The 12,844-nt window shown below is 36.8% G+C and overlaps 1 protein-coding gene across 1 annotated transcript; it reads right to left on the bottom strand.

Annotated features, from left to right (window-relative positions):
* Positions 1-9,812: 9,812 nt before the first annotated feature.
* On the bottom strand, positions 9,813-12,227 carry LOC103718526 (protein EXPRESSION OF TERPENOIDS 1-like). The gene is made up of 3 exons (XM_039116417.3): positions 11,721-12,227; positions 10,956-11,638; positions 9,813-10,790 (listed from the first exon to the last, which is right to left on the bottom strand). The coding sequence occupies exons 2-3, from the start codon at positions 11,536-11,538 to the stop codon at positions 10,396-10,398; spliced, it is 978 nt and encodes a 325-aa protein (XP_038972345.2). The 5' UTR covers positions 11,539-11,638; positions 11,721-12,227; the 3' UTR covers positions 9,813-10,395.
* Between the last annotated feature and the right edge of the window lie 617 nt (positions 12,228-12,844).

Raw genomic sequence — 12,844 nt, 5'->3', positions numbered from 1 at the left:
ACGTCGATCGGCTGTAACTCAAGGGATGCAATCCCAACCTTCCAACTATGCAATTTATCTTGAACTAATGTATATGTATCTAAGGTTGGTCGATGGAGAAATTTTGGCTAGGTGGCATTGAAGGTCATCAGCCTCATCTACTGAGAGCTAGGTTGAATGTTGGAGAATATCGATGGCTAGCCATTAATGGAAAGCATCTAAAGAAAATATTAACTTACATTTTGAAGGGCACACGAGAAAACACAAAGTCAAAAAGTCCTGCTATTTTATTAGTTTCAGCTATTATAGTTATGCAAGGATGAATACAAGGTCAATTGGCTCAGTGCTCTCAAGGTGCTCTCTTGCTCTTGACTAAGGCTAATAGATTCTTCATCTCCAATAATTTGTTGAAGCTTCAAGATGATTTAATGTTTTGCCCATTGCACCTTATCATCAATTGTAGTGGAGGTAGAACAAATGCAGTAGTAAGCTTAAAGCTTAAGTGTGGATTTATAATTAGAAAGCAACTTCACGCAAATAATTTTATAATTAGACTTATATAGCACTATTCACATTTCAAACAAGCTTAATAGGAAAATTATTCGATATCTAAAATTAGTTAATGAGAAAATAATGTTTTGACTCTGGTCAATTATTTCATATAATATGTTAATATAAAAGTTTTGATTTATAAATTATTATATAAGATATAGTTTATTTTTGCCCCCACCTCTTGCTTCCTACTATCATGGTGATAAATCAAGCTTTCATTCAACAATGTTCCATACATCAAAATTTTTTTAAGAACTCGTTTGATTCGCGGAAAAAGAAAGAGAAGTATGGTCAACGGAAAAACAAAGAAATACCTCTTATTTAGTTAGAGTTTTCAATGGAGAGATGCGAAAGTCGCATTCTCATTGAAATAAAATTCTCATGTTTTATGGGAAAAAATCTACGAGAGATATGTGAAAGCTACTTTTCTACCGGTTGAAAATTGAGATCTCTTTTTTATCAAAAAAATACTCTTAAGCCATCAAAATCGATAATAAGTTATTTTTCTTTATTAAGAATATAATAGATATTTTATATAACTTTTATATAAAAGTAGATGTTCAATAAACCATTCTTAGATATGAATCAACTAAATATGCTAAAACTATTTTCTTAAGCATTGTATTTTCAAAAATCATCTTTTTCTCCTCTTTCCTCTTTTTCTCCGTTCTCTGCCTCCGCCGCCACCATTATGGTGGCCCCCCTCTCTGGCTCCAAAACCATACGGGAATTTCAAGACCTAGGTGGATTAAAGGCCTTCACCATCTTCAGCATCTGCTACACCATCATCGCTCCACCTTACCTCCTTGGCACTCGCCTCGTCCTCAAATACTCCTCTGGCTCCCACATCGACTTCCTCACATCTGAGCTCATTTCTTTCTCCCCTCATCCCCTCCCTCCTCCTCTCCCATCCACCTTGAGCCCCACCTAGCCCTCGTACATGACCTTGAAGACATTGGTGGAGATGATAACGGCATCCTACTGAAGGAGTTGAACGGGACGGGGCAACTATCTGGCGTTGAGCTGGTGGTGACGTGAGGCGGGCCAACTTTGGTGGTCCAGGGAGATCAAGGACATCCGAGTGATCGTGATAAAAATACGGAAGAGGAATGGGGCCAATGGAGAAGAAGAACAAGTACTACTAGTAGTAGTTCAATGAATTATTGAATCGATCCTACATTATTATCAAATTAGGCTCTTAGGCCGATGAATTAATTGCTCCTCTCTTCAATGTTGTCGCATAATTTTTCATTTTTGAAGATGAATGGTTTCATGTATTTTTTTTTTTTTTTAATTTCCAAACGAGGCCTTGGAGGTATATAAATCTTAGACGCGTCACCGTCAAACTAGCAAACTGCACCTCTCCAGTTCCCCACCGAATCGCAGAAGATCTGAGCCCAAACAAAATCCTAACGGATATCTAAGACAACTGCATAAGAAAAATGATGTTCTTGGACTCACCAACGGTTCAAATTTCCAAATTGCTCTTCCAAAGCATTTTCAGCTTCGTTTAACAATAACATGACATCTATGAAAAAACTTGCATCAGAAGATGATTCCATGAATTGATATACTGCGGATTAGCACAAGGACATAGAATTTGTTATGACCTTTTGTCTATCGTCCCGAAGGCCAACTTGTCCAATGGCGAGCGTTGTCATGCTCACTGCTAGAACTTCCATGCAGAAGAAGGGTTCACATTTCTTTGCATGAATCCACCCTCACTTCAAAATTTGCTTCTACAAGTAATGAATAAAGGGTTCAGACTATTTTGAGATCGGTGCAGAATGCAATCCAATGTCCATCATTCTTACGTGCCAAAGATACAATCCAAACTCGATTTAGACTGGTTGGCCGCATAGGTGTAACCCAGCGCGCAGCATTGATATGAGTCACACCAGGTCCCAACGCCTGTTTAATATCTTCTGTGTACGTTTGAGAGATGACAATATCTTCTGGTTTCTTTTTGGCATCTTTTTGGTATCGACATCTTCTGGTTAAGCAAGTTGGATCGGCGCCATCCACACTTTCCTTTCCATCTCGATCGGCGCCATCCACACTTTCCTTTCCATCTCTCCTCCACACTATAAAAAAATAATTACCAATACCACATCGATACGGCACAAGAAAGAAACATGCACCGGCTCTTCGGTACATTCCAATCAATGACATCAGTGGAATAAAATATGCTTGACGAGAGAGCGCAATAGCAGAATGAATTGATTGCTGGCCCACCACCACATGGCGTTCTACTTTTCCTCTCGTCAGCCACTGTACGTTATAAAATATATATTGATCTACTGTTCATTCTCCAGTCTCCTTTCACTCCCACTCTTTATTTTTCTTGCCTCCTTCTCAACAGGCATTGTATAAATACTCTCCTGGGCTCGATGCACGTTGAAAACAATGCAACGCACTGCTCAAAACTGCGCCTTGTAGGAGCTATCGCACCTCTTATTCTTATCCTTTCCCTTTGTTTCTCCTACTTTCCGTACGTAAATCCATCCATCCATATATATATCTGTCAAATATGTCCATTTTTCTGAAAGTCTCTATGCTGAAAGCTTGGTTCTCCAGTTCACCACCTACACATTTTTCTCTAGATAAGTATCTTGGGTTTCATCATGACGTATAAAAGGCTTTTAGTGCTGCAGATATTATGGTTGATTCCTATGTGAAAGGTGATGAGCATGTGATTCCTTGACAACGCAGTCTGAGTTGTTAAAATGTTTTGGGACCATAAGCACTACTCCACTCTCATGACCTAAGGATTCCGAAGTAAAGCCTATGTCCCTTAGCCTATACTATCTTTTCGTTCTTTTAAATTTCTTTTCCATGAAAAAAAGGACAAAAACAAAATGTTGGACTCACTCGGAGACCTTTCTTGTTAGCGTGACTTGGAAACTAGTAATGGTTCCTTAAGAATGCAATATCTGCCTAGTATTCGTTTTCTTCTTTGTTCCGTTCTCTTGCTCTTGATGGCAACCTTCTCTCTAGTGCCATGAGTTAAGACTTGAAGTGTGGTTGGGAGCTGCAGTGGTCCACAAAATCTAGGAACCCATGATCTTAATGAAATGTTGATAGGGTGTACGTCCTCCCATCCTTTTCTGAGAAGGAAAGAGAGAGGGGGAGGGGAGCGGTAAAAAAAAAAGAGAGAGAAAAAAATCTAGGAACTCATGTGAATGTTGTTGGTGGTTGTTCTGTTCATTAGGTCGGCTCATTTGTTGCCTCTACTCCCTCAAGAAGTGCATCAGCGAGAAATTTGGATGTAAACTAAGTATGAGACAAAAAGAACAATATTGCAAGCTACAAAGGAGAACCAGGAAACCATAGGCTTGATGCCAAATTATGTTCCCCTTAAAGTGTATTCCTTAACCTACAGAAAAGTCTTGAAGTCGGGTACTCTCAAGACGAGGAATGGCTGTCTTGGTTTATTTAAGGAGCAAGTGCAGGAAATTTGCAACTAAATAATGAACACACTGGAAAGTAGAACTGGTGTTGAAAAGGAATAATGAAATAAAAAATAGAAAAATGAATTAATCTAACAGAGATAAATAAGAAATATGGGCAAGGCACGTGTGCTTATGAAAATGTTGCATGAAGGACTGTTTTCTCCCATACCATATATATATATATATATATATATATATATATATATATATATATATATATATATATATATATATATATATATATATATGGATAGATAGATAGATAGATAGATAGGCTAGTATAAATTTATCATGATATAGAAGCCACAGAAGGTATGCACTACGCAATTAATCCTACTTTGTTGCAGCATAATATCCAATCTGAATATGGAAAATGATGGAAAGAAAAACAAATTCTTTCTATAATAGAGTTGTGAATGTTTTAGGAGTCTGAAAAGAAAGATATGTGATAACTCAGGACCTCATTCAAAAATACTAGCCAGAAAGTATTATTTTAAATTTTTTGGCTTTCTATAAGTACTAGAGATCTATCTAGTGCACAACAATATGAGACTAAAAATATATATCTGCATAGATCTTCACATGCATACTCTTCCATTTTAAGCCCTCACATTTTCTCTAGCCTAAGCATCCAAAATCTATGCAAATCTAATCACAAACACAACCCATTCAATCATAAACACTACAATTAACTCATGATTGATCCATATGGGCTTGTGTTGCAGTATGTCATAGTCTACATGGACCCTAAGCCATGTTTTTTTTAAATACATACTATTTATAATGACCTAGGACCTCATATAAAAAAACTATCCAGAAAGGATGATTTTAGTTCCTTAGGTCTATATAAATAACTATGATCTATCTAGTACATAGCCGATATGAGAGTAAATGCATACCTACATAGGTCCTCGCAACATATTTAGGATGTTTGAATGCCAACTAGTATGATATGTTTATATATCAACTTGTATGAACCATAATAAGTCCAACTTCTAAAACCTAAGGTATCATTAAATTTGAGAAAATTTCAATGATTATAAATTATGAGTAACAACTTGTATCGGCTCTCACATTTTTGTTTTTCTTGTTTTTTGCTTCCTCATTTTTTTTCCTTTTTTACCCTTCATGCATGCCTGCATGCACATGTGGACACACACATATACAATAACTCAAAAATAATTATGGATCATTTAATTGAGAATGTAAATAGTTGATTATGGTACATGCTACAAAATTATACCTAGAAGCCAAAATTCAAATACTTTGATGGTCCCTAACCTAAGCATCAAATTTGTACAAAAATTAAAAAAAAATAATAGCATCATACTATATTTTACTATAATATGATTATCAAAATATAGTAAATCTAAAGCCTTATTTCGTAACACTTTTTCCTATTTTTTATTTTTAAAAGTGAAAATATGAAATACAATGTAAAAACAATGCTTGGTTCCTAACTAACTTTAAAAAATTTTGAAAAAAAGTAGAAATAATTTTTTTCACTTTCACGATTCATAAAATTTTAAGTTATAAAATCAAATAGAGTCTTAGCTTTCATGATCCATCTTTCTTTAGCCCTTTGTGACCACTACCTTGTCACCTCCACCTGATTCATGAAAGTTGTTTATGTTTTATAATGTATAGGTCATGATCAATAAATTGATAAATTTTCAATTTATGTGTTATGTCACATATATCTTATCACATTGTGTAATTGATACTATTTGTTTTTTGCAAACTTGATACAACAGTCAAAAACTATCAAAATTATATAAAGTTAAAAATATTATAGATATTATTAAGATACTCATCTAGTCATCCAATGACCATAAATAAGCACATACTGCAGCATAATACTAATGGACTCAAGTTGTAAGTATTACAAAAGATATAGAAATGATATCCTTGATTGAGCTACAGTAGCTCAGGAATGCACATTCAAGATTACTTTCTTCATTGATTTCCTTTTTTGATATATTTTCTTTCTTCATAAAAAAATATAAAGTGAAGAAATTAAATTTGGTAACTATATGTTCGTATTCATTCAATCATTTGTATAAATTTAACAAATTCCATCTAAAAGAACTTTTAACCATGTCCATGTATATATACGCAATCTCCTATCAAATTAGATAATATGTATGTAAATTTGATAAATAACATATATAATATATGAAAAATTAACAACTTGAAACATGAAATTTATACGATATCACTTATCAAGTTGCATATAAATGGGATTTTATTTATCAACTTATTTTTCTGATATGGTGATATTAAAGAGAACCCAACTAAATAAGGTCATTTTATTAGTTTTAGAATCCAAAATTGGTTAGTTCATTAATTTACTAAGTCAATACATCGAACAATTAGGTATCAATTATAGGCCCTATTGATATTAAGTATGCTGTTATAGATATTGGATACTGCCATAACTTGTACTAACGAATGACTTCAAATTGTTTCAATAGATAGATTATTGAAACTTCTAAATAATTGCTTAGGAAAAATCTCTAAGGTACTCATAAAAGGCACATGAAAAGTTCATAACGCCACAACTTTTGACCCGACAACTCCATAATCAACTAGCCTCTATATTTGGTAACAAATTGGTGTGAATTACACTAACCCCCCACAGCAACTAGGCAAAAGGATTTTTATACGCATATTAGTGAATTTGCAAAACATTATATATATGACCTTTTAGACCGTTTTAAAATTTTGTGATACTGGCAGGGTTAAGGCTCCAAATCTAAAGCTTTAATAGAGGAGGATACCATACTTGAAGAGGAGTCTAAACTATATATCAAGGCTACATCTTAAAGTGAAGTGTCTTAGAGCATCAGAAAGGAGTTTATAGCCATATAAAAGCTGATATATATTAGGGATTACTATTATTTATACCTTAGATTTTATATTTTTGAATTATCATCATAAAATTCTTTTGATATTGCTTATGGCAATCCATTAATTCCTTCTATCTATAAAAGGAAGGCTACTTGACCATTTGAAACCTTGTGTGGTGAAAGCAACTAAAAAGAGTTTTGGTTGTTCTTTATAGGCAACAAACTTAGCGTATTTTGGTGTATGTTATTTGAGTAAGGGTTGTAACCCAGCTTTTGCTCAAGTCCATTAATGGTGTTCGCAATTAGTAACTTGCTAGACCCTCATTCTACCTTCAACAATCTTGAGGCAAGTCACCCTTCAAAAATACTAATAAAGTTGATGCCCTTTGAACTAATAGCCTGGAATCTTAAGTTTGTTTGTTGGAACAGTCGTACTGCATATACTTTGTAAACTGCTCTTAGTGTGGAAATAAAGATATAGTTTTCCACATTGAAAGCTCTCTCAATAGATAGACCTTAAAGTTAATATTTTTGCATATCCCTTGCCATATCATAACTATATGATTCCTTTTTCAATTTTTTGATAAAACTATCTAAATGAGGATAAGGAATTTGTATTAACCCCTACTTGCTCATAGAGAGAGGGAATGGGGATAAGAAACACCTCCACCAAGATAGAAAAAGAAAGAGAACAAATAATTCCAGTAAACACATATCTCCTGAAAAATAGTGAAAAATTAATCCAAGATGAGCAATGACAACTATAGAAATATTGTGAATTGTTTCACAAACAATGAACAAAAAGATGTCATTCTCCTCGGTATGCATCCTCATGAAGTTGATAAATTATCTTATTTTTTAGAATTAACACAAAGAATGTCATCTCGTTATAGAAATCAAATCCTACTTTATACTTCCATCAAATCACCTCTCATATAAGTGGGACAAGGAAAGACATAATGCAACTTATATAACAACCCAAGTGTCTTTTCAAGACTTCTAAGAGCTTGTGGAATTCAATATATATTTTATTTTCTTTTAATAACTTTTTAATCAAAAAGCACACAAGAAATATAAGCAAGAAAATATAGCTATCATGAAGAATATATTCTTTCTATACATACCTTCATTTTAAACCTAGATTACACCAATATCAGAAAGCTAAAGGATATCTCTTTTACAACTTCATATTTTCTTTGAAACTAAATTTATCGGTATTTAATTTTATATAATAGCAACGAAACTTTGAAAAATTCAGTTGAAAAAATAGATGGCATACAATAGTATAGAAAATCATCAATCTCATCATAAAATATTGCAACAAATAAGAGTCTACATTTAAATTCTACAAAGGATGGACACGTAATTTTTTTTGGAAAAAATTAAGATTAATATAAGATACCATCATGATCAAGCAAAATGCATAAAATAATGCAACAAGGCATTGTATTTATGCTGTATAGTTGCATGATGAGTAATGGTGTCGATTAGAATCTAAACAAAATTAACTATAAAAAATGTATTTATGTGATGAAGAGTCATATACCCAAAAATACAATATATTTTCTCAAAATAGCCGATTCTAAAGTAAATTAGCCATTATTATATTGCATACATCTTTTGAAGCATGCTTTTATATGGTTATTTTATAAGTTAATAATATCTAGCAAATACACATCATACATCAAATATCGCTATCAAAATTAAATTTCATAGTTCCTTTTGTAAACAAATATTGTAACAAATAATTCTTGAACCTATTGATGAAATATACATGGATGACATAAAATAAGATTATTTTCAAAATCAAAGAAATATTATAAAGAATTTTAATTTTAGTTTTTAATCATAATCAAATTAAAATTTTGACAACAATTTATATAGATTTTAGATAAAGGTAAAATTTAGCCAATATCTGTTTTAGTTATGAAAATATGCTTATTGATAATATTTAGGAAGTGATACCACGGAATGTGTAATTCTTGATTATCGATGTAGCATCAAACAATAGGATATGATTATATGTTACAAAGTTAAAATACTAAAATATGAATTTATTATATCAAGTGTGTAATTTTTGCTAAAATCTGTTGAAACTAATTAAATTTTATAAAACTGTAGTGAATAACAATTTATTTAACCATTTTAAAGTAATTTTTGAATGTGTCATATTTACCCTGAAACTTCCAAATATCAACAAAATCAGCAAAATATGCATGGACTAAGGTAATTATAATGAAGAAAATAATGAAGAAATGATATGCTTGAGTTACATATTTACTTAGTTATTTCACCTAAGAATTTTAAAATTATATCAAAATACTAATATTATGTTGTCAAATATACGTGGCAGGAAGTGAAGCCTCTTAATAGCAAACACAATTCATATATCCTTGACTAAGCTTACTTCTTAGTATGAACGGAAGCATAAAAGGAGCAAATTCTAAAGTAAAAGAAAAGAGAACAGTGCAGAAGATGTTATGGATGAGCTAATGTAATCCTACCAATTATTTAATAAGGATGTCCTTGTCTAGATAGCAAATTACATAACATTACCTCTTACCACAACTACAACCCTTGCATATTATAACAATAAAACCACTATTGATGCAAGAAATCGAAGGATTTGTTAGCCCTAGTTGTCCTTCAGAACTTTGAAATTTTTACATAACTTGAGATTACTTGCAATACTGAGAATTAAAATGATAAACCTTTTCTAAGCCATCTGTCTTATGTTTCTATTCCAGGAGAAGTTATAGTTACCTTAAAAATAAGGAATGGTCTCGGCGCTGTCCAGAGGTAGAGAAGGGGGAATTAGGGGGTGGCATAGGGGGACGTATCTAAGTAGTTTACGTATTACATAATAAAGTATTATTGCTCTCAAACAATTAAAATGTGGCCAGGGTCATCAAAGTTTGGAGTATTGAGGCATTCTAAAACTGGGCAAGTTTGAGAAAACTGAGCAAGTTTCTTTATCCCCTTTTTCCTTTTTTTTTTTTTTGGTACATTCTCTCTCCCCTCTTTAGTACCAAATTGGGCAAAGAAAATGGAGCTAGAGATTGCATGGGTCCACCAACATCGAGAAAACTGCATTTGCCGTACATTCATAAATATATAGCTAAAATGTGTGCAAGAGAAGGAACAAAAAGATGTACAGTTTGATTTGTTGATTTCGCTTTGTTCTCAATATATGGATGGAAATTAATAAAGCGGGAGGGAAGGTTGCATGTAAACCTCATCTCCGACCAAAATATACTTCCATCTTAAACCAGCAAGCTAGTGGGCAAAAGCCCATGAAATGCGCCGGTTTTTCTTAGAACCAAAATGTAGTACAAACCACCTAAATAAAATAGAATTAAAATAGAATACGCAATCCCAAGAAGAGAGAAGCTCCTAAACAATAGTTAGATTCAATCATCGCAGGAAGAGAAACGTCCTTGTGATTCAAAAGATTACATTCCCCAAACACCAAGCTGCGAAAATAGTAGAAGAAAACCAGAGAGAAAGCAAAACGGAGAGCGAGAGAAGGTGTGGTAGCTTTGGTTAATCCATGTCATCTAGTTTTAGGGTCTGGGATGGTGGGGAAAGAATTGAACGCCGGCCATGAAGGCACTGAGGGGAGTTGGGTAAGGATCGAGCAAAGCAGCAGCGGCATCAGAAGCATTGGTATTAGCAGCAGCAACTGCACTACTTGTGATAGCAGCGGCAGTAGAAATAGCAGCGGCAGCAGGTGAAGAGGAGGCTTCACCATGATGAGTACGGTATTGAGTCGAGGACATGTACTCGGCTTCGGGCCCTTGGTCGTAGAGAATGCCCTTGAACATATGTCCTCCGATGTTCACAGCCGTCTGGTACGCGTACTCATCCTCGGCTTCGTCCACCGGGCTCACCCGCACGCAGCGGAACACCGCCTGCGAGCTCACCTCCGGCGGAAAGCTCGCTGCCTCCAGAGCCCCCCCTGCCATGCACCGCCACCAAATTTCACATAGTTTATCCAACCACCCTCGTCTAATCAATAGATAAATGGACAAAGAGATGGATCGAGGAAAGCTGGGGTGGTGGAGGGCAAGTATATTGGTAGATGTCGTAACGACCAGGAGTGTAATTGTGGTGTAATATATACCTGAAGTGGTGGCTGCGATGGCCGCGGTGGGTAGGCGGGTGGTTTCTCTCGGTCGTTTGGAAGACTCTCCGCCACCGCTGCTTCCCTCGGAACCACCGCCGAGGTAGTGCTGGGGGTGGTGGTGCTGCTGTAGGGTGGCGGAGGCCGCGAGCTGCTGCTGGCGCTCGCGGCGCTTGGCGGCGGGGACCCAGGTGCTCTTGACGTGGGTGGGGCAGTGGAAGCCGCGGCTCTTGCAGCAGGTCCGGCACCGGAGATGGACGCAGTCCTTCTTGGCCTGGTTCCCGCAGTCCTGGCAGCTAATTGCCCCTCCCCCGCCGCTCCTCATGGTTCCCGCGCTCCTGCCGGGCCCATCGGAGAAAGATAGCAGCGTCCCTCCAGCTGCTGACGAGGAGGAGGAGGAGAGATGGTGCTGTCTCTGGATCTGGTGCTGCTGCCAGAGCCCGAAGCCTCGCGTATACGGAATTTCCTCACTTCTGCCGCCGGTGCCTTCGCAGAGGAAGAGATTCTCGGGAGGGATCCCTACTTGATCTCCTTGCTGCTGCCTGTGCTGATCTTGACTCCCACCTAAAGAGAACCCGAACATTCTCCCCTACTCTTAGCCGAGATCTTCTTCTTAGATGCCAGCCGAAAATCCATAGCACAGCGAGATGCCAAGAACCAGAGCCTATTTTCCCTATCCTTCCCTGCAAAATTGAATCAGATCTGGTCTTTCCAAAGCTCTCACAGCACAAGACATCAGCTAAAATTTAGTAGGCTAACTCATACCTCCTTCTTCCTTGCCCTCTCTTTTGTATGAACTCGTGGAAACTGGGAGGGGCAGAGTGAAGAGAGAGAGAGAGAGAGAGAGAGAGAGAGTATGGAGGTCACGGCGTGGGTTTGCGCTCTGCGACGGGCAGCAGCGGCAGAAACCTTGCTACTTTTGTTTTGTGGGCAAACAAGTCGGCTTAATTTGCCATTTTTTAAGACTTGTGCAGAGAAGCGGCAGCGGCGCTGCAGCGGCAGCAGGAAGAGTAGTCGCTGTTGGCTGCGTAGCTGCCTCTTTTTCCTTCTTTGCTTCTTGAATAATTGTGCCCTCCCTTTTGCTTTATATTTTCCTCTCCTCCTCTCTTTTTTCCCCTCACAAGAATCGGCCCTCTCTCTGACGAGTTTTTCTAAGAAAGGGAATCACAGCCCCTGCAACGCCGCCATGGAGACGGCTGCAACCTCAATTCCAATTACTACTGATCCCATCCTCTCTCTCTCTCTCTCTCTCTCTCTCTCCAGTTTCTTCTGTATTCTCTCTCTATCTTTATAGAAGAAAAGAATAAATAAATGCAGACATACAGCATACAATGCTTATCGGCTGGTGGTGGAAATTAGAGGCCTAGATATGGAGGGTTCGGATTGTATCATTCGCGCCGAGGATTGATTGATCTTCTTTTACTATGTTGTCCGTTGGATAATGTTCCGCACGGATCTCAAAGAACTCCGAACCCCCGCATCCAACTCTCTGCACGGATCTCGCAGCCACAATTGTACGATTCGATGGTCGTGAAGGAAAAAGAATCCCCCTGTCAATATGCATTCCGTTATTCTCTTGCGTGTCCCGGGGGCAGAGAGGGTGGATCCTGACCTTCCACGTTCTGACAGATGGTTGGGATGTATGCACGTGTAGGACATCGAGCGTCGTGTTGCCTGTACTATGGACCGCAAAACCCGCTTCTTTTTCGTGATTCATGCCCACTTTGGCGACGTTGTTGTCTTGCGCCCGTTCGAGGTCTTTTGGAGGCAAGGTGGGAAGAAAAGGTGGAGCAATAAGCGTATTAAACAGTGGGCTTACTGTTTGCTGTGATGTCAATCTTTATTTATTTTTTCTCGACCATATTATGAAGCACTAGAGATATCAGCCA

Source organism: Phoenix dactylifera, chromosome 16 (genome assembly GCF_051530095.1).
Source record: "Phoenix dactylifera cultivar Ajwa chromosome 16, Ajwa_hap1_PhDact_Kaust_v1.1, whole genome shotgun sequence".
In the NCBI taxonomy this organism is placed as follows: domain Eukaryota; kingdom Viridiplantae; phylum Streptophyta; class Magnoliopsida; order Arecales; family Arecaceae; genus Phoenix; species Phoenix dactylifera.
The sequence above is the reverse complement of the archived record's forward strand: the minus strand, read 5'-3'. Positions and strand labels throughout refer to the sequence as shown.